The sequence below is a fragment of the Camarhynchus parvulus genome, chromosome 11 (genome assembly GCF_901933205.1).
Source record: "Camarhynchus parvulus chromosome 11, STF_HiC, whole genome shotgun sequence".
NCBI lineage: Eukaryota > Metazoa > Chordata > Aves > Passeriformes > Thraupidae > Camarhynchus > Camarhynchus parvulus.
The window spans coordinates 19255083-19281460 of NC_044581.1; the positions used below are offsets into that span (position 1 = coordinate 19255083).

Sequence of the window (26378 nt, forward strand, 5' to 3'; positions counted from 1 at the left end):
AAAGAATTGAATAAATTTAATTGACCATTCCCATGATATAAAACCACTAAATCCAACAGTGGATGAATGCTTTTGATTTCTTCTGTTTTCATATAAATACTGGGCACTATTTTAATTTGTTGGTATTATCCTGCTGTCTTTCAAATAAATTATTCTGAGATAAAAATATTGGTTTGCACAAGAAGAAGAGCAATAGTGCAGTGAATGTCCTGCTCAGTCATTGGAGCTCTGCAAACACATATGAACAAATTACTTTGAATTTTATTAACAAAGTAGCATCGAGCACAAGGTCAGCAAATGATGGAGGGAGCAATAATGAAACTGCCTTTAGTAAAGCTGCCCATCAGTTTCAGTTCTGGTCCATCCTTTACCACAGCCCAGGCTGTGCAGGAGAGCTCCCAGCAGGGAGAGCTGAGATGATGGGAGAGCTCTGGACACTGCTGTGCAATGTTGGTCACAGTTAAGGGTGGCACCTCCCAGCTGAGGAGCATCCAGGCCCTGTTCCAGCCCCACTTTTGGTGCTGTGCCTTGAGCTGGCTCAGCCAGGGCTGTGGGGAGCAGGAAATGCTCCTGCTGGTGTGACGGTGTTCACAGGGGCTTAGGATGAGGGAAGAGATAAGGATCTGACTCCATGTTTCAGAAGGCTTGATTTATTATTTTATTATATATATTACATTAAAACTATACTAAAATAATAGAAGAAAGGATTTCATCAGAAGGCTGGCTAAGAATAGAATAGAAAGAATGATAACAAAGGTTTGTGGCTTGTGCTCTGTGTCCGAGCATGCTGGGCTGTTAGTGGCCATTAATTACAAAAAACCAACATGGGCCAATCACAGATGCACCTGTTGCATTCCACAGCAGCAGATAACCATTGTTCACATTTTGTTCCTGAGGCCTCTCAGCTTCTCAGGAGGAAAAATCCTAAGGAAAGGATTTTCCATTAAAAATGTCTGCGACACTGCTGGCAAAGAGGTGGGGGAGAGAGAGCTGGGGCAGGTCAGCTCCTCAAAAAAACCCAGCAGATGTTTGATTTCTTAAATTAAAACTGCTCCTCTGAGCTCAGCAAAGCCCTTCTGCAGCAGACAGTGTGGTGCAAGCATTTGTCTGTGTAGGGCTCTGACCACTGCTCTATTTTTAATCAAATAGAATGAAAGACCTGTCCACAGTTTTGTTGTTGTTAATTGCCTCCCAGACATAGAAACATACTTTTGCTTTTAGTCATTCAAATATTTGAGATGTTGGAAACAAAAATAATCAGGAAACCTTTACTGGATTCATTTTCTTAATTTCTCTGTCTGAATGCATCCATCTGTCAAAACATTCCTGTACAAAACACATAACACGAGGTACAGGTTTCAAATTCTTTCTCTGCATAGTCTACCATTTTGTCCAAAATACCCTTGAAAATAGAAGCATTTTTCCCATTTGTGCTTTTTCAAGGTACTGAATCTTTGCTGAAAGGAAATGCAGCTACAGTCAGGTCTGAGGGAAAGCTCAGTGTCCTCACTGGGGTGGTGTTTAACAAATTGTATTTGCCAGGCTCAGCAGGAAACCATTGTCCTCCCACTCAGTTCTTGGGGACATTCAGCTTTTTCCTTATTCCCAGCCTCAGGACAGCCCCCAGAGTATTCTCTGTTTGCATGAGAGGACTGGAGAAATCTCATCAGGCAACAATTCTGGATCAGCAGCTGGATCCAGAACCATCCATTCTCCAAGATGCCCTTGGAATGGATCTGAATTGTGAAAGAAAATGGAAAAAACCATTCACCTTTAAGGCTCAGACTGTTCCTCACCAGTGAAGGAATTTTTCAGCTTTGGTTCTGATCAGTTTGGAGAACTCTGCTCATGTCTTTGCCCCAGCGTGGTTGTGTCTCACAGAAATTGCCCTGCAGTTATTTTGTTTATAAAAGGCAAATGCACCTCTCACTTTCACAAGGTGATTAAAACCCTCTCCCAATACCAAGTTCTATTTTTGTTTTTCCCATGGTGTAGCAGTAACACAATTCTAACCTGACAGCCTCTGAAATATTCCTTCAGTTTTACACATGTAATGCACTCTGCTGACAGGACACAAGTGCTGGTGATTCCAAAAACAGAGCCTGAATCTGCTGACTCCCCAGAAAGGAGCAGGGGCTGTCCTGGGATCCTAATAACGTTATTTGTATAAACAGGACTGAGTTGAATAAGGAATTGCAGAGCTGTATGTTCATCTAAAAACAGAGGTGCTGTGCCTTCTCTGCCACCCAGGTAGGGACAGGAGTATTGGGAATTTCAGCTCGGGATTTTCTTACTGTTCATCCTTGTGGAAATGACAAAAAACCATTGAAATGCAGTCATTGCTTTTTGTCCATTATTCACCAAGTGACCTTAGTAAGCATTTCCAATGTCATGTAAAACATTTCAGAGATTTGAATGGTTTGGGCAGTTTTCTCACAGAAATACAGCACAATTCAAGGAAGAGTGCAGAAAACTGCCTAAACTGCATCTCTTGGGTTAACCAACCTCATCAAGGATTTATTTCCTGAAATGGATGGATTTTGCTGGATTATGTTAGTACCAGGTGGAGTTTTAATTAAACCTCTATCCTGCTGTTTGGAAACAAAGCTTTTCAATCAGTGAACTAAAAATAGCTTTCTTGGGGGAAGCAGGGAGGGAGAGTAGGAAGGATGGAGGTGATGCTTTGAGATGCAGGAAGTTTTCCACCATGGCATGGAAGAGCAGACTCCTCCTTGAGCACTTTGGAGACTTTTCGCTTGGTCTTCTGCAGGCACAGCTCCTTGTTGAAGTCAGCAATCTGTGGTGGTGTTCACAGGGGTCCCAGGACAAGGGAAGAGATGAGAATCTTGACTCCATGTTTCAGGAGGCTGATTTATTATTTTATGATATATATTATATTAAAATAAAATTATATACTAAAACTATACTAAAGAATAGAAGAAAGGATTTCATCAGAAGGCTAGCAAAGAAAGGAATGGAATGGAATGGAATGGAATGGAATGGAATGGAATGGAATGGAATGGAATGGAATGGAATGGAATGGAATGATAACAAAATCTTGTGACTGACCAGAGAGTCCGAGACAGCCGGACTGTGATTGGCCATTAATTAAAAACAACCACATGAGACCAATCAAATATGCACCTGTTGCATTCCACAGCAGCAGATAATTATTGTTTACATTTCATTTCTGAGGCGTCTCAGCTTCTCAGGAGAAAAAAATCCTAGCAAAGGATTTTTCAGGAAATATGTCCATGGCAAGCAATCCTTGTGCTGTTCTTGGGGCAGCTCAGAGACCAGGAATTGGTGCAAGTGATGCTTTTGTTGCTCCTCTGCTTGTCCTCCCTCTCCTGCCCCAGCCTGAGAAGGCCTGGACCTGGCTGTGCCCTTTGGGCAGGGAGCAGTTGGCAGCAGGGGTGACCTGCAGGATTCCTGTGTGTGCTCTCCATCCTCCAGCTCCAGCATCACAAACCCTCCAGCTCTGCCCTGGGTGGGAAAATCACCTGCACCCAGAGCTCATGTCAGTGCTTCCCTTGCTGCTCTGTCTCCTGTGTGTCTGCAGTGGGTGCCAGCACAGGGTCAGTCTGACTGTGACACCCCATTGTATTTGGGTTCTCCCCAGACAATGATGAATCTGACTCCATGTTCTCAGAAGGCTAATTTATTACTTTATGATACTGTATTATATTATATTAAAGAATACAAAACTAAACTATATTAAATAATACAGAAAGGACACTTACAGAATGCTAAAAAGACAATAGTGAAAAACTCGTGACTCTTTCCAGAGTCCTGACACAGCTTGGCCCTGATTGGCCAAAGAGTGAAAACAACTCCCAGCAGAATCCAAGGGAACAATCACCTGTGGGTAAACAATCTCCAAACACATTCCACATGAGCACAACACAGGGGAAGCAAATGAGATAAGAATTGTTTTCCTTTTCTCTGAGGCTTCTCAGCTTCCCAGGAGAAAAATCCTGGGCAAAGGGATTTTTCAGAGAATGCGAATGCCACAGCACCTAAATTAAAGACTGCAGAAAACTCAATGTAAAATAAATGTCATTTTACAGAAACACTTCATTTTGGAAACTTGCCACCAAACTTATCCCTCTCAGCACAAAACTGAAAATTTAGAGTACTTGAATGCTTACAAGCTCTTAAATGAAAACAAAGCTACAAAAAAGTGACATGATTCTTGTAATGACTACACATTTATTGAGAGTACTAAAAGTCTTTGTCCAGCCAAGGATGACCTGAAGTTACCACCCAAAATACTAATTTGCCTTTACAATATTCACAGCATCCAAACTCCTGTCAAAAATTGCCTGTGGTTTGTTCTTTTGGACTTGACATCTGCTCTCTGTCAGACTCCTCAGATGAATACTGTATCAGCAGCAGTCATTCAAAAAGAAATGAAAAAACAGAAAAGCAGGAAAAACACTCGACTGTAGGGCTCACTTCAATGTCTGGAGGTGTCCTCACTCACACTGGAGGTGAGAGCAGGGTGAGTTTAAAGGGGTCACAGTCCAAGCCAGTAAAAAAAGAGAAAGTCAACCAACTCACAATTTCTGTGGTTAAAATGCAATTCCCCTTAATCCATCTTATCCTTGAGGAGCAGAATGTTACTTTGGGACTAAAATAATAAAGATTTATTCTTGAATTATTTACTCAGTAATTAAAAATGAACCAATTACTAGCCAAGCCAAGAGCTGTAAAATTTAAATAATTATTTCATTTACTACTGATTTTCTGAAGGCTGAGTATAAAACTGTTTGTTAAAAAGCTGCTAACACCTTTTTTAGATGTATAATTTAAATGCATTTTTAAATATAATGTGCTGTTTTCTGGAACCCCCAAAACCTTTCTAAACAGAGCTGGACATCTGCTAATGCAATCCCTGGGAAGGTAGGAGGTACAGTGGTGATTATTTGCAGCCTAAATCTTTGTGCTGGAGGACTTGGCTGTTCAGGAGTTTTGCTCTGGTTTGGCCAGCTCAGCCTTTGGATAAATGTGGAGAATGCAGGGATCCCACAGCTCTGCAGGCTCTGAAAACCTAACACTGAGCATGAGACAGATGTGCAGGAGGCATCCTCTGCTCACTCGCTGCTGTCTGCTGCCTGATTGTCATGTTTATTCATTTCTATGCTATAACTTAGACCTCCATTGCTAGTTTGCTAAATTTCTACCTAAGAAGAAAGGAAGAAAACCAGTTCAGCAGTAATGACCACATGCAGATGCATTTGTTGTGTATTTATCATGCACACGAGTATGATAAATTGTATTACTTCACAAGTGAAAGCTCATTATTGGTAATGACAACAAGGTAGATTGGAACAGCCTGGTCTTGTAGTTTCCATTTTCTCTACTTCTGTGCACTTTACTACAGACTTAGATCTGCTGCAGAGTATCAAGAAAAACACAGAAAACATTTATTATTGTTGAAGACTAATAGTTATGTGTCTTCTATAACATAGTTTGGGTTTTGGGTTTTTTTCTCTTAATGGGCTACCAAAATGCTGCAGACTGTGAGTTGTAAACCCTGCACAGAAATGTTGATTTGTTGAATAAAATGCTTTTATTAGTGCCTTTCAAAATCATGCAAACTTTGCAATTGCTCATGTCTTTCACCTTACTTGTTTTCCCTGAGATTTCATGTGTTAGACTTCTGAGAAGATTTTCTATATGGGACTGGGCAGGAGGGATAGAGATCCAAGAATTCATGAGAGGGCAGAAGAGCATACACAACAATATTCAATAGCCAAAACTATTGCCATTAAAAAAATAGCTGGAGAGTAAAAATGAGGGGTGATTATTGGATTCCATAAGTTTTTCGTTCTTTTCTCCATACACAGATTACCTGGAAATCTTGCATTCCCTTTGCCTGGCAAATGCAACCACAGCCCTGACATTCAGGAAGAGAGTAATTTAATTTGCTATGCTGGCTTAATCAGGGACTTAAGTGCAGCAAAATGTGACCTTTTTTACCCAGACAATATTATGTAAAGCAGTGAGCTGGACCCAGGTTGGTGTTCAGCTGCTGACTCCCAGAAAGTCCAGCAGTAGCAGCAGCAGCAGCAGGGCAGTGCCAGGGTGACAGTGTGCCACCATGGAGGCTGCAGAGACAAAGCTGCAGCTTTGAAAAGCGTGGGACAAAGGTGTCCCACAGCTGAGACACCCAACGCTGAAAAGTCTGTGAGAAAGTTGTTCAGCACCTGGCTGGTACCCACAGCTCCATTCTTGCTTTCATTGAGGACAGTGGTGGGCTCTCCCCTCTGAATTGCAGGGGTCTGGATGGAAATCATGGATTTAATGTGTGTGAGAGTTCAGTCAGGCACCCCTGGGCTGCAGGAGGCAAGAACAGGGCAGGAGCTCCTGCAGGTCCCAGACAGTGCCAGGTGCCCTCAGCTGTGGTGGCCCCAACACCTGCAGTGAGTCCCTGCCACCAGAAATGCAGAGCTGACTCTGGTGGACCTTTCCAAATTCCAAATTGGAGAGGAGAGTTTCCTCTCCAGTCCAATTTTTTATCGCCGGCTGGTGTCTATGTACAAATCACAAATGAGATGGGACTGCTGGGGAACGTGCCTTGAGCTGTTTTATTTTCCAGCATCAGCCTCATTACATGGTCATGACAATGGGAAGATGCCAGCAGCTCACATCCCAGGCAGCAGACAAGGAACTTAATGTTACAACTCACTTTACAAGTTTTTTGACCAATCACACAAAGCAGAAGCACATTGACAGTAGTTCCATCCAACCACTATAAGCACACATACCTTTGGTCAAAACAATGCTTGCTTGTTTCGAAGACAATATCTACTTGTAAGCCTTAAAACACAACTCACAGAGCTCCATTATTAAGCTTTAACCTTCCTAATATCTTTAGATAAACTTTTCTGTAGCTTAGGGAATTATTCTAGACAAGTGTTAATACGGAGACCATTGTTCTATTTGCCCTTGCTTTTCTACAGTTTAAATAATTTTTCTGCTGACAAATCTCATGGCTGCTGCTTAGCTCTAATCACAGCTCTGCTGTCTCTGAGGCCTGCCTTTTGCAGCTTTCCCAAAACCGTCTGATTTTGTGGATTCCCACAAATTTGGAACCGCACAGACCACCTATGCTACATTCTCATAAAGAGATGTTAGTAAAACAAATACATAGCCTTGCCAAGACTAAACTGCAGGTGAAAACCCAGCACACCTCTACCTAAGCACAGCCAACCACTCACAACTTAACTTCCAAGACGCCTCCTCGCCTATCACAGAAGAACTGATAGGATTCCACTCCAAATTCACCCATGGCATGTCCAACAAGCTTTGCAGCCAGCCAAGAGACAGCAATGATGTGAGGCACCTTTGCCATTGGTGCAGTGGCATTTCCACCATCTGAGGCCACCACTGCCCTGGGCAGTGAGGGAGCCCAGCCCCACAAGGGAGTGCTCTGCTCCTTTTGCCAGCTCCTCTTGCAGGGCTGCATTTCCCACCTGCAGCTCTTCGTTAAGCACAAAATGTTACAATAATCCAATTTAGACATGACAAAAATTACTGTCCCTCTGCCGAGGCATCTCCTGAGCTGAAAACTGTCATTCCCAAAGAAAGGGTCTCAGCCTTCAGTGGGGCTGCAAGCTTAACAGCACCACCATCATCTATGCTAATGAAGTGAGGCTGGTGGAAGTGGGACTCACTGCCAGCAACAAGCTGAGGAGATTTTCCTGGGTCTTACTGTACTGTTCTGAGCAGGAGCACTTGTGGTCCAAATCCTTTCCTTTCTCCAGCCCTGTGTAAGAACTTCGTGAGGCTTTTTTAGGAGAGTTGCAAAATTAATATTTTCAAACATATTCTATTTATTTCTGTCTCTGAACACTAAATTGTAATTCAGATTAATATTTTCTTCATTTCCTGTGACAAATATGGGGGTTATTAGAAATAAAAGAAAAAAAAAAGATCTGTAGGCTCCTAATTGGTTTCCAATGATTCATTCAGCAGCACATTTATAAACAGGAAAAAAGGGGAGGGGGAGAAGTCAGCAAGAGAGAGGAAAGTCTTCAAGACATACAACTGCCATGTTAACCAGTGGCCAGAACATTTCTGTGGTGCTTAATTGATACTATTTTGTTGGTGAAATAATTTTTTAGCCTGTTTCCTACCCTCTAGTGCGGGAATCCTTCGTACATTTTTAGGTTAAACAATATTGTTCCCTCTTGAATTCTGAACAGTGGCTACAGAAATTTGCAGACATTCAATTGGGATTTGTTCCCTCTTTTACTTCTCTGTTCAACATCTGTGGCACAGAGCGCAAGGACAGCAGATGTAATTCACTATTTCAATTTTTAGAGATTGGTATCTTCAGTAGTGTTGGTGTTCAGTGTTCCCTTGTGCAAAGAGGGAGTCGAGGTGTCCCTTACAATGCCAGGGGTCTCATGGTAAATAATGAATTAAAGGAACCTCCTGGGATGCACAGACATCACCTTTGATAGCAAGTGCAGATTCATTCAGGTCTCTGTGATGTACTTGAAATTAAATCTGTATTGTCTTTCAATAAAATTAAGAGCCTTGAAGTAAATTTCAGCATGATATGAGTAAGTATTAACTCCCTTTTTTTAGACTACATCTCACCAGTTTTCTGTCATGCACTGCATTCTTAATCACTGTCAACTCACTCTCTTTTCCTTCTCAGTGAGGAATGCTGATGTTATGCAATATTACTATGTAGATCATGCTCTGGTTTTTCTACTCCTATTTTGAGAAACTGCTTCTGAGTAAAACTTCATTTTTGGCCAAGTCTTCCCCAGCAGATAACATTTTGTCTATATTTATGTGACATGATTTTGTGCTTCGTGGTTCTGGCAGGTGGAGGAATGCTATTTTCCACATTTCTCATATGGTGGAGACTGTACAGAGTCTAGTTTAGCACAGCAAGCACAGAGGGTTTGATTTGTTTTCCTAACACGTGTGTCACATATAAAAGGCAATGTCCTTGCACTGGGGTTGTTAATAACTGGCTGCTCCAGATGGATTTGTGCCAGCACAGAATCCACCACCACAATTAGCAGCAGCAGGAACTTCAGCTGGCAGCAGCAGGGAAAGCAGTAAAGATTAAATGGCTGTGTGAACTGTCTCTCCAAATTAAAACTGATGTGCATTGGCAAAAAATAAGAAAACTCACACATTACCCCTTATATTCTGTTCTATTTGGGTAATAATTAGAGAAAATGTTGCTGTCTGGGACTCACTCTTTTTCACATAATAGATTCACCCCTTTAATGATAAGAATCTGAGTAACCCCACCAGAAAAACATCTCAAATTACAAAAACTAATAGATGACTTTCAAATGTTTGAGGATACAGATAACCTTTTGAAGAAATTTGATTTTTAGAGACATTTGTCAGCCTGTTACTGGTTTTTATCTAGTGCTGCATATTGTACTTCCAAAAAGTCTGCTTGGAAATTCCACTAAATTGCATCCAATAATTTTTTTTCTGGGCAAAATATCTTCCAGGAGCTTCAAAATCTCTGCAAAATAATACTCATGAAAATACCTCTACAGCACAGAATATGATCTTGGTCTAGAGCAGATTATTGTCAGAGCTGCAGTAACAACAAACCTTCCCCTTCTCAAGAGCCATGGCTGAATTATGCTGATACCTGTACAAAGAAATTTTTAAAATGAATGAATGAAAAAATTAGCACAATGAAGATTTGAATAAGTATTTTATTGTACAATACTAACAGATAGAAAATTTTCTAGACTAGCCCATGTTTCTTTAGGGTGGCTCACAGTTTATTGTCTCACAGTGCCCTATATGATATAGGTCCAAAATACAAATTCTCTTCTACAGTTTAAATGAGCCACCAGGAACATGCCAGAGCTCCTCAGAAATATCCTGGGCTTAAGAATCGGCCTAAACTGACCTTTGAGTTCATGAACAGTAAAACCCGTGTGATTTATAGGTCAGTGTGCAGAAATCACAGCTGGTAACCACAGCCTTGAGGAGGTTTTGCAGCTGCAGTGATGCAACACATCATTGTCACTTTGTGAAATGCCCAGTCTTACACTCCTGGTGTGCATCCCATTCCTGGATTTATTATGGACAGGATTTCATCCCATAAATCCATCAGAGAGCTCAATCCTTTCCTGCTCACTGTGAAGGCAAAGGGCAACCAGAAGACCAAGGCTTTGCCAACACAGTTTTGTCATTGACCTTGGCCTCAGCAGGGATGTGCAGATTTGGGCACTCTGGCTGGAGAATTGTCAGGATCAGAGCATTGCTTTGGTGCTGACATAAAAAACTGCAATGTACAGAGATGCCTGGTGCCCTACTCTGTCAGTGGTCAGATGTCCCAAAATGGATAATAATAGAAATATAATAGATAAAGATAGATATGTAACAGAAAATAGCTTGCCAGGAAGCGAGGCTAGTGGAAAAATAAAGCCAAATCCAATTAAAATGTCTGCTCATGCAAAGGTTAGCTTTGACTGCAGGACAGAATCCTTCACTTTAGACCACTCAGAGCACAAAGGCAGCCCCTGACAAGAAATGTGACCTGTTAGCAGCAGCACAAGCTAAACTGGGCATGTGACCAGCCAGGCTCACCAGCAGCACAGCAAGAGGTGCTAATTTGGTAATTCTTGCATTCCCCATGTGAATTCCTGCCCTGCTCCCTGAGGAGTGCCTGGGCCCCGGGATAACTCCATGGAGAGTTGTTTGCCCCAGCTCTGGAAGGCCAAGGAAAGCTGTGAGACCTGAGGAAGCCCCCCAGAGCTTTGGGGAAGCTCAGCCCCTCTAAAGCCATGGGCAAGCTGGGCTCCCAGGCAGCTGGAACAATCTCCAATGGACTGAACTCAGGCAGGGCCAGTGGAAAGAGGCAGAGGAATGTGTGTTTCATGGGTTTTGAGAACAGAGTTTACGGATTATTTTTAGGAGAATGTTTTCATATCCTATAAAGCAGAATTTATAAAGAAAATGCCATAAGTCCCAGTTCTTGCACCGCATCGTGTTTGGTTTTAACTTCATTAATATCAAATAGGGGAAAATCATGGAAAACCAGCAATTATAACACACTAAATTGCCACAAAAGCAGCACTGAAGGCCTCTGTACACAACTGAATCCCACAGCTCCTTCAAACACCCTTGCCAGCCTGCTTTGAACTTCTTGAAACCACTTGGAACCACATCTACAGGAGTGGGAGTAGATTGGACAATTATACGGCTGCCAAAAAGGAAAAAAACAACCTCCTGCATTTGCTTATTGGCTGTAACACAAGACCTTCAAGGCAGGCAGGGACTTCAAACATTCCAGGGCTCAATATATCAATATAAACACATCAGTCTCACTAAAGGCAGCACATAAAGCCCTGCTCCTGCTAGAGCTGATGACAACCAGGTTGAGGATGAACCTGAATAATATGAAGGGTCTGGGGCTCCCTTCCCAAGAAGAAGGGAGTACTCTGCTGAAGTAGAGCGTTCACAAAAGTAGGGTTTACTTCTTAAAGAAACCCTTGAATAAAGAAAAGGACAGAGGATTTTCCCAATTCATCTTGTTCCAGAACTCCATCACATGTAAATCTTCAGTCTGTGTATAACATTTGGTACAGTGGAAAAGGGTCAATATAAAAAGGCTGTTCTCTCATTCTTTAGCCACACTATGAGAAAAACACAGTTTATTATAACAGGAAATAATATTTTATTATAAAATCTGCATGTAAACAAGTAACCAATTAATTGAATAACAGTTAATGGAAGTGCAAATTAACTTAATAAAATGATATCTGTTCTGTATTTAAATATATATATAATTTGTTTTCTCCCATTCCACTGTGGTTCTACTCCACCCTCCCCACATTTAAGTTTAAAAAGATTTATCATTGCTTGCTTTGTACTAAAAAGAGTGTACGAGCCTGCGTACAAGTTTAAGTTTTGCTCTGCAAACGAGACAAGTCTATGGTGATATTATCCTTTCTTATCTTTGCATCTCTGGTATCCACAAGACAAGAAGACATAGAACATATGTACACAGTGGGCATGTCAAGCCTCATATTTCAAGTTAGTTCATTTACTTGCACACACTGAAACTGAACCCATTTATCAATGAAGCACTGTAGTGTAACTTCCAGACTTGCTTGAGCACCTTAAGGCATTAACGAGAGTCTCTGGAGCAGCCATGGCCGCCGTCCCCACGGGGATCCTCAGCGGATCAGGGGCTCATCCATCCCTCCCTGACGGCTCCTATAGCACGGACAAGTCGTGGCAAGACTTTGATTTTGCTTTGAAAGCCATCTTCTTGTTGTTCTTGGCCACAATCCTGCCGAGGAAGCGCTTGGCCTTCTTGCTGATGCTCTCCCTCCTCTTGGCGTTGGCCATCCTGCGCGCGTTGTCCTCCTTGCTGTCCTTGCGCAGCCGGATCTGCCGCACGATGCCCTCAAACAGATCCTTCACGTTGTGGTGCAGAGCAGCTGAGGTCTCAATGAACTTGCAGTCAAACACCACGGCACAGGCCCGGCCCTCTGCACAGACAGACAGACAGACAGGTCAGTGGAGAGGTTTTCTCTTCACACACACTGTCAGCAGAAAAGAACAGGAATTGGCTCTAAGTAAGCAAAGTGCCTTCAATGCCATGAAAGAGTTTTACTGCAAAATAGGAAAACCCAAATGTGGTCTTCATGGTTTTGGTCCCTTACTGTCCTTGGCTTTGTGGTGCTGTGGTCAGAAATCTCATCTGATCAATGGATCTGAATACATGGCAGCAATAGTCCTTCAGGCAGACTGTGCCTGTACTGTGTGAGAGCTAAAGCTGATTTAGGAGAGGCCCTGGGAAGCATGCTTGTGGCTTGATATGGAGCAGTGTGAGTCTCCTGCTTTTACATTAAACTGACTTTGGGAAAAGACCCCCTAGAGTGATGTACAGAAAGAAATGGGTTTTTTTCTGGAAGCTGTTAAGCAATTCTGCACCTCTGCCTTGCTGCAACAAGTGAGTTCTCCACACCAATAGCAGTGGAGCTGATACAGGCCACAAGGTCAAGTCATTGAACACATCAGTAGAGGTCACAAAGTTGTGCACCGCTGAATCTGACCAGGGCTGAATTTCAAATAAATGATATTCAGTGTTCTGGACATAAGCACTTAACCCTGGAACATTGCTACAGCACAAATTTCCACAGTCAGCTGTGGTAAATAATGGCAGAGTTGTAAACCTGAGGAAAGTACAGATGTCAGAACTAGGACAGGTCAACCATACCCTGCCCCAGCCTGAAAAAGCAATCTCCTGATGAACTCCAGTCAATTCCCTGAGCAGGAATTTAACACTGGGAGCATGGAAAACCAGATAGGGAGAGATGGTTCATCATCAAGGCACCAATATTTCAGAGTATTCTTTCCAGTGGAAAACAAAAAAACTCACCCCAAAACAAAATAAAACCTGGCCAAAGAAAAAGCCTCACAAAATGTTTAAATGAGCAGAATCAAGGCTGTGGTGTTGGCATTGGTTCCTGTGCTCCAGGTACCCAAATGCCAGCCGGAGCTGGCTGGGAGGATTCTCACTGATCACAGCCTAAGAACACAAAAAGACCTTTGGGTTGTGTGAGCCTGGTCCTACCAGCCCAGGTCAGATGTGCTGGAGTCACCTGCAGCAGAAAGGGCTGCACAGGCTGCATGGGATCCCTGTCCTGAGGCTGCCTGGCTCTGTGACACGGCACTGTGTTCCTTGAAGAGCACAGCTCCGACTGTCACCGCTCCGACTGTCACATCCCGAGCCTGGCAAGTGCTGCTGCACACGCACCATACCATTAAAGCCTGGCTTTAGTAGTCCTGTGCTGAAGCTGCAGCTCTGATACATTTTTCTCTCCTACTGCAGCTGTGCACAGCCACACATCTCCCCCCACACCCATCTCCAGTGTTTTCTGTGGTACCGAGCCCTGCAGCACCAGCCAGCTTGCTCCACTTCCCCAGTGACGCTCAAATCACACGTTTTTCTACATCAAACCCAGACATTCCTACTGGCCATGATCCTGCACAGCCTTTGCTACTGCTTTAGACAGCACTTGCAAAATTCAGTGTCTCTTACCATCAACTGAGACCTCCCGGGACCTGACCAGGTCACTTTTATTTCCCACAAGGATAATAGGAATATCTTCTGTCTGCCTTGCTCTTCTCAGCTGGATTCTTAGCTCAGAAGCCTTCTCAAAACTAACTTTGTCTGTCACTGAGTAGACAATAATATAGGCATCTCCCATTTTCATGCAGTGGTTCTGGAGCCATTGGCTGTCATCCTGAAACAACAGACAAGAAATGGATTTATTGTGCTGAAAAATCTATTCAACACTGGGTGATCATTTATTACTGTAAGAACCTTAAAGATTCTTTTCTTAGCCTTATTATAAAAAGTCAGTAAAAGTAAGGCAATCTCCCCAAAATTTCAAACATTTTGTTATTTAAAATACAAAACAAAATAAATTTCTCTTGTTTCCAGAAATAATATCAGCTGTGCACTAATCAGATTGACAATCTCTAATTTTACAGTAATTCCCTGGGCTGCTCATGTAAGATACCGATTACTCAAAGCATTGAGAGAGTCTCACTCAGCTCTATTCAGGGTTTTAAACTGCCTGCCTAGCTACAAGAAATTAATTGCAGAGAGAACAAAAGGCAGTATGAATTCTAATTTTTTAATGTCACTTATCTGATTGAACAAATAGGCATAGTTGTTCCATTTCTACTTTTTTTTTTCTTAAGAGAACTACAGACCAAGCCATAAAGCAAAAGCATGAGGAAAGAGCTGCAAGTACCTGCTCCCATATATCGAACACCACGAGAGATGCTTCTTCTCCATCAACTATAATCGATCTGTCGTATGTATTTCCTATGGAAAATTCAATAAAAACAGCTCAGCAAAAGAAGTTATGCTCCTCCATGCCTGCCGGTGGCCTTAGGGAGGCTCCGAGCCGGGGTTCCCCGGCACCCCCGAGCCCGCCGTGCCCTCACCGGCCTCCTCGGCGTCCGCGCAGTCCTCCACGCCGCCGAAGATGCGCGCCAGGCTGGTCTTGCCGACGCCGTGCTCGCCCAGCAGGATCACCTTGTAGAGGCTGCCGTCGGAGTCGCTGCCCGAGGAGATGACGGAGTCGGAGGAGTCGGAGGCCCAGCTCTGGCGGTGCTGCCCGCCGGGGCTGTACGAGGTGCAGCGCACCAAGCCCGACAGCTCCTCGGGCGGCAGCGGCCGCAGGTCGCGCTCGTCCACGGGCATGCTGCGGCGGTGCAGGTGCTGCTGCGCCGCGAACGGCGTGCTGCCGCGCCGCTTGTCCCCGCGGTTCAGGGTCATCGGGCTGCGGGCAGGGCACGGCTGTCAGCCCGGGCTGCGGGCACAGCGGCGCCGGCAGCGCCCGCTGCCGCGCACAGCCCCGGCCCCGCGCAGCCCAGAACCCTGCACAGCCCCTGTCCCGCACAGCCCCGAGCCCCGCACAGCCCCAGACCCTGCACAGCCCCGAGCCCCGCACAGCCCCAGAACCCCGCACAGCCCCGAGCCCCGCACAGCCCCAGAACCCCGCACAGCCCCAGAACCCCGCACAGCCCCAGAACCCCGCACAGCCCCAGAACCCCGCAGCCGCGCTTACCTCGGGGCGCTGCGCGGAGCGAGGGCGCGGTGAGGGATTCCCCGGTGGCTGCCGCGGGAGCTCCCCGAGCTCTGCTGCCGCCACCGCTCCCCGCGCCGCTCTTTATGTCCCGGCGGAGGCGCGGGGCCCTCCCCGCCGTGACGCTCGCCGGGCGCTCCGCCAGCGCATCCTCGGCAGCGCCGCCGCCCCCGCGGGCTCCGCCGCGCTGTGCGGGGGCGGCTGCGGCGCGGGGAGCCCGGGAGGAGGCGGGAGCCCCCCGGGGGTGGGGGGAGGCACGATCGGCTCCGCTCCGCTCCGCTGTCAGCGCGGGGGTCCCGCCCGTCGGCGCGGCTCGGCCGGCAGCGAGCGCGGGGGGAGGCGAGAGCCGGGTCCGGAGCGCGGCTGTGCAAACCCTGGGGCTGCCGGGCTCGGCCTCACTGCCCGGCCCTGCCCTGCCCTGCCCTGCCCCGCCGGCCGGCGCTCCCCTCCCGGGGCCCCGGTGCAGTGCCCGCAGCATTTGCTGTGTATGTCCCTCGCTTCCCCTCCCAGCCCGAGTGAGAGCGCACGGAGCGCACAGGGAGCTTCCCTCGGCTCTGTCACGGCTGGGAGCTGGGCGCTCTCCTGGCGTGTACGGCAGTGTTAATGGGAATACCCGCACCCTTCGCATGCCCTGCACCGGCTCTCCCCAGCGCTCGGAGCGCTGCCCGTGCGGGGCTCACACGCACACACGTGCGGGGTGAGCGGTTCGAGAGGCCAGCAGCAACACAAAGGTCAAATTCTCCTCTCGCTTTCACCTGAGCAGCAAAGCGAGACAGTGAAAGTCTTATCTCATGAGCGGCACAGTCATGCGCATGTGATCGGGTGAAGAAAGGACTCAGCAGATAACTATACTCGTCCCCTGCCTGGCTCACCCAGCGCCGGGTATACAGCCTGCTGTTTACCTAGCAACCGAAACATGTCAGACATTGTAGGGCCAAAATAGCCCCGGCCTCTGCTCCCGAAAGATTGCAGCCCCGGCGGAGCGGGAAAACCCCGGTGCCTGCGGACAGCCATCAAACCCGTGTCAGCTTTAGGTTTCCAAATCAGCGGCAGAAACAAGGTGAAGGAAGGCAAGAGGCAGGGAGGTGATGGAAACCAAGTCAGAGATGTAGGGAATTGAGTATGGGAAAGAAAACTCTGTGGGTTTGGGCTAAGTGGGTGAATATCCCGTTATTTTCAGGAGCCAATTATAATTCTCCAGTCCACACTTTTGGGGTGGTTTTGGCCACCTCACGCTGATAAACTGCAGTCAGGAGTGTTAACGTGGTAGTTAAAGATCATCAAGCGCTTGCAGCAAGTTGTCCCTGCCCGTCTCACAAAACAGCAGCCAAAATAGCCTTGGCAGTTCAAACAGACAGAGTTTGGTGGCAAAACGTGCCTGCTTCAGCTGACTGAGCTGAGTTAGAAACCTCTGGCTGGCATTTGGAACCATATGGTAAATAAATTATGGGTAACATTGGAACTACACTGTGGATACTTCAGTTGGATAAACTGGAATCTGCCAAGCTGCCTTGATCATTCTGAATTTATAGACAATTAATTATGTAAATACACTTCTAGATATGGCTGGTGTTCAGTCGACTTCCTTAAAATTTGGGTTTTTTCTGCCTAACATTGTCACCTGAAACTATTCTCAGGGAGTTTTTATGTCTTTTGCACCAGACTTTGTTGGATACCTTTGCTGTGTGTCAGGGTCACAGTTCAGAAGTTGACATATGAAGTGGGGATGTTTTTAATTATTTTCTGCTTGAAAAAAAAAAGAGAAATCTGAGAAGCAAAAGAACCAAAGAGGCAGTGCCACTTCTGTGCCACACAGAGCACTATTGGCCTGGAAACACACTAAAAATGGGGATTTCATTGGCACAGCTCAAAGAAACTACATTTTGCTTTACAGGCTGAAAAAGCAATCTCCTGTAATCCTGTAAAAGTAATCAAGCTTTCTGCTGATGAGAATTATGAGTATTTTAAGGATGTAAATGTGAGCTAGACCATTTGCAGGAAAACTATCAGGAAAGGCATATGTCAAAGTGATGAATAAAAACCTTGCGAGAACAGTATTTCAGCAGGAAAAGGGACTGAAAATAAAGTTACACCCAGCAGAAATCCTACAGAAAATCCAGGATTCCATGGCAAACACTGGGGTATTTTGCCAGCACCCAGGCACAAGTAGTGAATTAAGGGTCATAGAATACCAGCATGGTCACAGGATCCTGCCCAGGACCTGGCACTGGGTTCTTGCAGCGTCCTTTACTGGAAAGTGAGGTGGCCTGGGGCTGTGCTCGTTCCTGGAGGGATGAGCAGCTCGGTGCCAAGGCTGTTCTGCTCCCTCTGCCTGGGGCATCACAGGGCTCACCAGCTGGGCCACCTCCTGTGGCCTTTGTAGGTCCAGCTATTCTGTGAAGCTGGAAGGAATTACCTGATAATTCAGATTAATCACTTGAGAAACAGAACATATCTCTTCACATAGCATGTAGTTGCTGGTAATTATTGCTGTATTTTTCCTATTTGCTGGCAATTATTATAATTATTTTATTTTCATGTACACATTACTGTGGCACCCACTGATTTCAGTGAGGGGCATATGAGGCCACAGGCTTCAAATGGTGATTTTCCAGTTTCTTTGAAGGAATTTAGGATCATCCCCTTCTCACCTGTCCTCCATTTCCACTTCTGTGTGACCATGATTCTAACAGACACATGAACTGGAATTTATTTCTATTTAAAGAGATCTTCATGCCTTGCTTTTTCTACCTTTTTTTCCTATTCTTCTATCGTCTGTTTTTCTCTAAAAAATGAATTTTTTTTTCATTTTCATTTCATCTTTGCATTATTTTAATTTTCCTCATTTCATAGACTTTCCACTTAAGGTGCCTTTTTTTTTTGCATTTCACTGTTGTAGTGAAATACCCAGTTTCTTTTTTTTCTGTTATCTCTTTCCTGTTGTATTATTTCTCTGTTTCTTTTCCCTCTCGCTTTTCCTCAAGCTTTTGAAAAGTGCCAGTGTTCATTTCTAGTGCAAAAGTACATTTCATCATCTGGAAAATGTAAAACATGCAGTTTGATCCTGTTTTTCCAGTTTTGCCTTCCTGGGGTAACAAAGCCAAAGGAGTTCCTTTATTCTGTGTTAGGTGCAGGGGGAATTTCATGGTCTAAATGACAAGCCCAGACTTTGCAGGAGGTGCAGTGATAAACTAAACTAAACTAAACTAAACTAAACTAAACCAAGCATGTAAAACCTAACACATAACGCCCTCCCCTTTGAATTTTGAGGTTAAAAAAGAAAAATTTGGGGGTTGCATGAACTTTATGTGGTTCTTCCTCATCAGTGTTTGTTCAAGGTCAAATGCCATATTATAAATAGCATTTATATTTTTTGCATCAAATTAATATTGTTACTTTTGGGGTCGCTGCTGTCTTACATCAGAACTCTTTCACAACTGATCAGGAGTAACAGGAATATTTTGAACAGTCCAAGGGCTGGATCAGCAGCAGTGAGGTTTGGGGGTCAGCGTTGCTCTCAGTGTGGCTCTACACTGAAGTTGTGGGTTTCTCTCCTCCTTACCTTTCAACTCATCTGCACTGCTCAATTCTAATTAATCAGCCATGGTGTGGGTGAAATTATTTCTATACAAACGGTAGAGACGCCCACAAGGGTCTGTTCTTGCCAAGTTACATGAAAGGGTGAGCCTGGCTGCCTCCCAAAGACCTGGACTGAGAAAGAAATAGCAGTATTTATTATTATTTTTATTACAGAACTGACACACTCAGGCCACTGGGAGGAGAGACAGAGGCAGCAGCAGCATGAAATATGTCAGGGTTTTAACCTAAGCAAGAGAGAGAGAGATACAGGGAAATGAAAAACAACATTTTTTTCCTTATCCTACAAAAAGTAGGATATAGTGCAAACATGGTATCGAGTTTTCCTCACCATCACCCTTAAAATCCCAGATTAGTGTGAGCTGAACAGCCCTGGGCTAACTGGTTCTGTTTGTATCAGACCTTTTCACACGAGGCCTATTTCTATTCCATTGTCTGGCAGTTAGTGTGTGGGGTAAAAGCAGGGGATGGGGACTCTTCGAGCTGTGCAATCAGCAGCAGAGGTGGAGCTCTCAGCCCTGCACAAGCTCCTCTGTGGGGAGGTGACAAATGTCACATCCTCGCTGCCCCTGCCTTGGGGTGTGATGGGGGAAGGCAGCACAGCATTCAGCCAGGGCCAAGCTTGCCCTCAGAATTACTCTTGGATTTAATGGCAGGTAATATTTTTGATTGAGTAGTGATAGCCATGAATTGGGGCTGAAACAATAATGTGAGAAATGTGAGCTTTGGAGTCAATAGAAATCGATACAGCTTAGAAAGCTCACGCGGAGTGCCAAGGGGGAAATGCAAGCAGAAACCATCTGAATCCACTGTTACAGCTACACAGCTAATAAGCCTTTCATGGCTGCTGTGCTTCCTCTCAGCTCCAGAGCACAAATTCTAAAGATCATTGCAAAAGAATGCAGAACTGTTGCATTTTCAGGTGGAGAATGATAAAATGGGCCCGTTTTAAGTCCATGGCTCATAATGTAAAGCAAAGACCTGTCTTTCTTAAAATCTTACAAAGAGGTGCAAAAAATAACTTGGGTCAAGAGTAACTGGAAATGTGGTTCATCTTTCAGGTGCTCTGAATTTCTCACTGCTCTGAGTAAGCCACAAAAGTTCCAGCACTGATGAGCTGTGGCCAGCGGAACCAGGTGAATCACGGCTCCGGAAAAAAGCGCTCGCACACGGGCAGCTCCAATTTCACTGTGCCCACGGAGCTCCTCCTCTTCCTTTCCGCAGACTGTTAGTGAGCCACTGATGTATCTTGGGGTATACCTGGGGAAGGCATTCTGTCTCGGTTTAACCTCAAACCCCCATTTTATTTTAGATTTTCAGCCGCAGGTTTCCCCCTCAGCGGGCGGCTGGGGGAGGCAGAGCCTGGGATGCCCCGGGCTCACAGCACCCTCTGGATGGGGTCAGCTGCCTGCCCCTATTGCATTTCAAGCGCAGAGTAAAAGCAGAACATGACCTAAGACATTTCCATAATTGTTTTCTTTAATCACCCCCAATTCCTCTTTTTCACTCTGAACCTGTCATAGCCAATGTGTGTGACACACATCATCCCCTGTGGCTGGAGTGCCAAATATCCTCTCACAATTCCTGCACCGTGTATTCTCCTTGGGGGGGATGTCAGAGCCCCTTCACGAGAAATATCTGGAATTCAGAGACCATGAAAAGGTTTCTGAATTTACAGACAGTTGGTTTAGGGAGGGGGCAAAGTGGCTGGCTGTCTGTCTGTCTTACAGGAATTACATAGTGCTAAGGGAGCAAACTGAGAAAGGAAGATTTACTGTTTGCCAGCAATAGCTCCTGGCAAGAGGAATGAGTCTATTTACAATAACAAATTACAGCAGCCATCCTGGGTCAGACTCAACTTACAGCCACTTTCCAGCAGCTGTCTGTGGCAGATACCTAAAGAAGAATGGACAATAAGAACACGGTCAACACAAAACTCCACACACACAACCACCAGAGGCTCGTGATGGAGGGTTTTTCTGTATTTTTTCCTAGTTGTTTTTTAACACATGTAGATTTTCAATACCCTGTACCACCCCCATTTACCGTATGGTGAAGCAGAAAATAAGATTTCCCTCGTGTCTCCTTCACAGCTGCAGTGGTTTTACAGCTTTCTGCTGTAGTTTTCTCTTGTGGCTTAGGAACCTGGGGTTCCTCACTCCGTGTATAAACACGAATAATCCCCACTAGCCCTTCTCTATCTCAACTAATACATCTCTTTGGACATTAGGGGACAGAGAGTACAGATTAGAAGCATGGATTATTCAAACTACATGTTCCCATGGACTCTCACTGTAGGTAATGAGGCTTTCTGCTTTCTTTGTTAATCCCAAGAATTCCTAGCATCCGTTTATGCTGTCAACTGAGCACTGAGTAACATTTTTGCTGACCTACTTCTACTTTATTGAGGAGCTAAGCATTTTATATGTAGGACATTGGGTAAAAACAGCCTAAAGTCACCCTTGCTAACCCAAGAACTCAATTCTCCATACACCTGCAGGACAGAGTTGCCTGTTAGCAGCTGTGAAAATCTGGGTAGAGTTGTCACAATGTAGAAATTTCCATGATAATGGCAGGTGGAGGAGGAAAAGGCTCCCTGGGTTGAACCTACAAGAGGAGCAGCCCTGTGATCCTCGGGGAAACACCCAGGAGGTTTCCAGCACTCAGAGCCACGAGGATGCGCTGCTGAGAGAGGACAGAGACACATCTGGGAGTGTTCATGGCAATACAGAGCGAAACTTCAGCTGTGCTGCCCTCTTCTGTGTACCAGATAAGAAAAGGGGACAAGGAATGTTTAATGTATCTTTTTACACAGATGCCTTCAGTCCTGTGTGCAAATGTGCATTGGCAAGGCTGAGAACCCTGCAGGTGATGTGAGCTCCTGGTGGGGACAGAATCAGAGCTGCCCCTCTGCTTTGGGTGACAAAGCTTGTTCTTGTCTCCCTTGAGGGGAAACCCCATTTTCCTTACGTTTCCAGAAATGAAACCTTGAAACAGGGACAAAAAATTACAGTCACAGGGGAGACTTAGGGATTTTAATTGGAAAAGGTTTGTACTTCTACATAAGCCAGTGCAGAATTTGTGGTGTCTTTTCCTGTGGTGGGTGGAATCACCCATGTAAAGTGTGTGGGAATTTGGATGTGAGAGATATTATCATTTCTTCCAGGAAAAACTCGGAATTCGTCCAGTTGGAATGTGCTGAGTTTGGCAAATTCCACGTTTGCATCATAGCAGTAAAAGGAATCTCTGCTTGTTTTGAATGTCACATTTCCTGCTTTGCCTCTGCTGCTTACAAGACATTTTGGTAAAAACCTCCACCATTCTAATTGTAGAGTTATGCTAGAATGAAAAGAATTCTTTATTATTTTTTTTTCATTTTAAATTGTCAAATTTAATTTTGATTCTATTCTTGAGAAATCATGTAATTATTATAATCACAATATGCTTCAATATCCACCACTGTCTCAAAAAAATATAAAATGGTCAGTGTTTAGGCTCATGATTAAATACAGAGAGCAAGAACAAGCCTTGAGTGAGGTGAGAGAATGGGATGAAGTGTGTTTCTTACATAAAGGGGTTTATAGGCAGCAGACCTGAAAAATGTTACAGCGTGAAAGCAAATGCAGATCTTCATCTGAAAGCCAGCCCTAACTAGATAAATCTGAATGCAAATCCAGGGCTGGAAGTCTGTCAGTCCTAGAGACAAAACTGCAAAATCCTGATGGGCATCAACGACATCCTGCACCCAAACCAGCCACAGTGAAGCAGCAAAGAAATGACTTTATTGCCCTGTTCATCTTCCCAGAGGCAAACCCCACATTTAGGGAATGCCAGGGCACTGGAGTCTTCAGTGAGGCTGCAACTCAGCCCAGCTCAGCCCAGCTCAGCCCAGCCCAGCCCAGCCCAGCCCAGCCCAGCCCAGCTCAGTTAAGCTCAGCTCAGCTCAGCCCAGCCCAGCCCAGCCCAGCCCAGCTCAGTTAAGCTCAGCTCAGCTCAGCCCAGCTCAGCCCAGCCCAGCCCAGCCCAGCTCAGCTCAGCCCAGCCCAGCCCAGCCCAGCCCAGCTCAGTTAAGCTCAGCTCAGCTCAGCCCAGCTCAGCCCAGCCCAGCCCAGCCCAGCTCAGCCCAGCCCAGCCCAGCCCAGCTCAGTTAAGCTCAGCTCAGCTCAGCCCAGCCCAGCCCAGTTAAGCTCAGCTCAGCTCAGCCCAGCTCAGCCCAGCCCAGCCCAGCTCAGTTAAGCTCAGCTCAGCTCAGCCCAGCCCAGCCCAGTTAAGCTCAGCTCAGCCCAGCTCAGCCCAGCTCAGCTCAGCCCAGCCCAGCCCAGCCCAGCCCAGCCCAGCTCAGCTCAGCTCAGCCCAGCCCAGCCCAGTTAAGCTCAGCTCAGCCCAGCCCAGCCCAGCCCAGCCCAGCTCAGTTAAGCTCAGCTCAGCTCAGCCCAGCTCAGCCCAGCCCAGCCCAGTTAAGCTCAGCTCAGCCCAGCTCAGCCCAGCCCAGCCCAGCTCAGTTAAGCTCAGCTCCCCCGGGCCCCCTGAGCCTCCAATCCCCCTGGTACATGACAGGCAGGGATTGCTCATTCCCAGCCTCGGCTGTCTCAGGCAGGAAGGGTTTCCAGTCAGGGGTTTTTTTGACAGGCACATTACAGTGTAAACCTTTGGGCTTTAGGCTCCTCATTTCCCAACTCATCAGAGCTTCTTACATTCAGGGAAAGGCTCAGTGATCATCCCATTCTCTGGTGCCGGTGGAATTCAGCACCCTGGTTGCTTTTCATGGCATTTTTCCCTGTCACAGTTTTGGAAATGAGATCAGAATCAGGCCCCAACATTCTTTTCCCTCCTCTACACTTACTCACAGCAGCAATTAACATGAATCAGGCCAGTGTTGCCTTGGCATCAGACTCTCACGTTAAAAACACCAGGTGTGTGTCAGTCAGGCTCTGCCTGCTCGTGTACCCCCAGCCGGGGGGTGAAGTGGTCTTTACTCAACAATTCATGTCACAAAAAAATATGACATACACAGAAAATTGCTTTGCTGCAAAGCCTTTCTTTCACACTCCGTCCTTTCTTTCATATCTTTGCCAGGGTTATCAATTTGCATCACTCACTCCTCTGTTCAAGCACACCAGCTCCACCAGGATCACTCAGATGAATCTACAGCCTTCTAAGGTAACAGCAGCACGTAGCTAGGCAACAAAAAAGAATATGGTATTTTTCAGGAAGGAGGATTTTTGTAGGTGATGTCATACAGATGCCATGCTTTTTTGCCATATAAGAAGAAAAGGGTTCATTGGAGAAATGAGTCTGTCACCCTGGCACCATCAGGCCATGTTGATATATAGGCTTCCCTTGATTAGCTGTGTCAGAAAATAACAATGCATTCTATACTGTTCCTATTTATTTCTCCATATCTATTACATTTTGGTGAGGTTTTTCTACAAAGATTAAAGCCACAAACGATTTTATGGCAGGTTTCATTAACCATCACCCAGATTAAAATGGAATGCTTCAATAATTACCAAGTCAGCTGAAATAAATTGTACCTCAGTTCAGCTGAAATTGTGTCAGCTTTAAAAAAAAAAGAAAGAAAGAGGTTTTATGAATGGAAAAGACATCCTGTTGTAAGAACAGTCCACCACTATATGTAGGGACAGGGCTGCTGTGGATGGTATACACTGATTTTTTTAAGGGAGTTGGTCAAGTGCAAGGGGAAAAGCCGATATGGTGCAGCAGGATCCTGCCTTGGAGCCCGGGGTGAGGGCGATGAGCCCGGCCAAGGGGCGGGCAGAGGTGCTGGGCAGTGTCTGTGCCCCGGGCAGGGTCTGTGTCTGTGCCCGGGCAGTGTCTGTGCCCGGGCAGTGTCTGTGCCCGGGCAGTGTCTGTGCCCCGGGCAGTGTCTGTGCCCTGGGCAGTGTCAGTGCCCGGGCAGGGTCTGTGTCAGTGCCCGGGCAGGGTCTGTGTCTGTGCCCTGGGCAGGGTCTGTGCCCGGGCAGTGTCTGTGCCCCGGGCAGTGTCTGTGCCCGGGCAGGGTCTGTGTCTGTGCCCCGGGCAGTGTCTGTGCCTCGGGCAGGGTCTGTGTCTGTGCCCGGGCAGTGTCTGTGCCCCGGGCAGTGTCTGTGCCCCGGGCAGTGTCTGTGCCCCGGGCAGGGTCTGTGTCTGTGTCCGGGCAGGGTCTGTGCCCTGGGCAGTGTCTGTGCCCGGGCAGGGTCTGTGTCTGTGCCCGGGCAGTGTCTGTGCCCCGGGCAGGGTCTGTGTCTGTGCCCGGGCAGGGTCTGTGCCCCGGGCAGTGTCTGTGCCCTGGGCAGGGTCTGTGCCCCGGGCAATGTCTGTGCCCGGGCAGGGTCTGTGCCCGGGCAGTGTCTGTGCCCCGGGCAGTGTCTGTGCCTCGGGCAGGGTCTGTGTCTGTGCCCGGGCAGGGTCTGTGTCTGTGCCCGGGCAGTGTCTGTGCCCTGGGCAGTGTCTGTGCCTCGGGCAGTGTCTGTGCCCCGGGCAGTGTCTGTGCCCGGGCAGGGTCTGTGTCTGTGCCCGGGCAGTGTCTGTGCCCGGGCAGGGTCTGTGCCCGGGCAGTGTCTGTGCCCGGGCAGGGTCTGTGTCTGTGCCCGGGCAGTGTCTGTGCCCCGGGCAGGGTCTGTGTCTGTGCCCGGGCAGGGTCTGTGCCCCGGGCAGTGTCTGTGCCCGGGCAGGGTCTGTGTCTGTGCCCGGGCAGTGTCTGTGCCCGGGCAGGGTCTGTGCCCGGGCAGTGTCTGTGCCCGGGCAGTGTCTGTGCCCCGGGCAGTGTCTGTGCCCCGGGCAGTGTCTGTGTCCGGGCAGGGTCTGTGTCTGTGTCCGGGCAGGGTCTGTGCCCTGGGCAGTGTCTGTGTCCGGGCAGGGTCTGTGTCTGTGTCCGGGCAGTGTCTGTGCCCGGGCAGTGTCTGTGCCCTGGGCAGTGTCTGTGCCCCGGGCAGGGTCTGTGTCTGTGTCCGGGCAGGGTCTGTGCCCTGGGCAGTGTCTGTGCCCGGGCAGGGTCTGTGTCTGTGCCCTGGGCAGTGTCTGTGCCCGGGCAGGGTCTGTGTCTGTGTCCGGGCAGTGTCTGTGCCCGGGCAGTGTCTGTGCCCGGGCAGTGTCTGTGTCTGTGCCCGGGCAGTGTCTGTGTCCGGGCAGTGTCTGTGCCCGGGCAGTGTCTGTGCCCGG

The 26378-nt window shown here is 46.8% G+C and overlaps 1 protein-coding gene across 1 annotated transcript; it reads right to left on the reverse strand.

The window, feature by feature from the left end:
* Positions 1 to 11780: 11780 nt before the first annotated feature.
* Positions 11781 to 15694, reverse strand: RRAD (RRAD, Ras related glycolysis inhibitor and calcium channel regulator). The gene is made up of 5 exons (XM_030956043.1): positions 15603 to 15694; positions 14977 to 15314; positions 14781 to 14854; positions 14060 to 14264; positions 11781 to 12503 (listed from the first exon to the last, which is right to left on the reverse strand). The coding sequence occupies exons 2-5, from the start codon at positions 15308 to 15310 to the stop codon at positions 12226 to 12228; spliced, it is 891 nt and encodes a 296-aa protein (XP_030811903.1). The 5' UTR covers positions 15311 to 15314; positions 15603 to 15694; the 3' UTR covers positions 11781 to 12225.
* Between the last annotated feature and the right edge of the window lie 10684 nt (positions 15695 to 26378).

Coding starts and splice junctions, on each gene's coding strand:
- RRAD (XM_030956043.1), bottom strand. CDS start 15,310: ATGACCCTGAACCGCGGGGACAAGCGGCGCGGCAGCACGCCGTTCGCG. Junction 14,855..14,976: donor CGCGGACGCCGAGGAGGCCG/GTGAGGGCACGG, acceptor AATTTTCCATAG/GAAATACATACGACAGATCG. Junction 14,265..14,780: donor TGTTCGATATATGGGAGCAG/GTACTTGCAGCT, acceptor CTGTTGTTTCAG/GATGACAGCCAATGGCTCCA.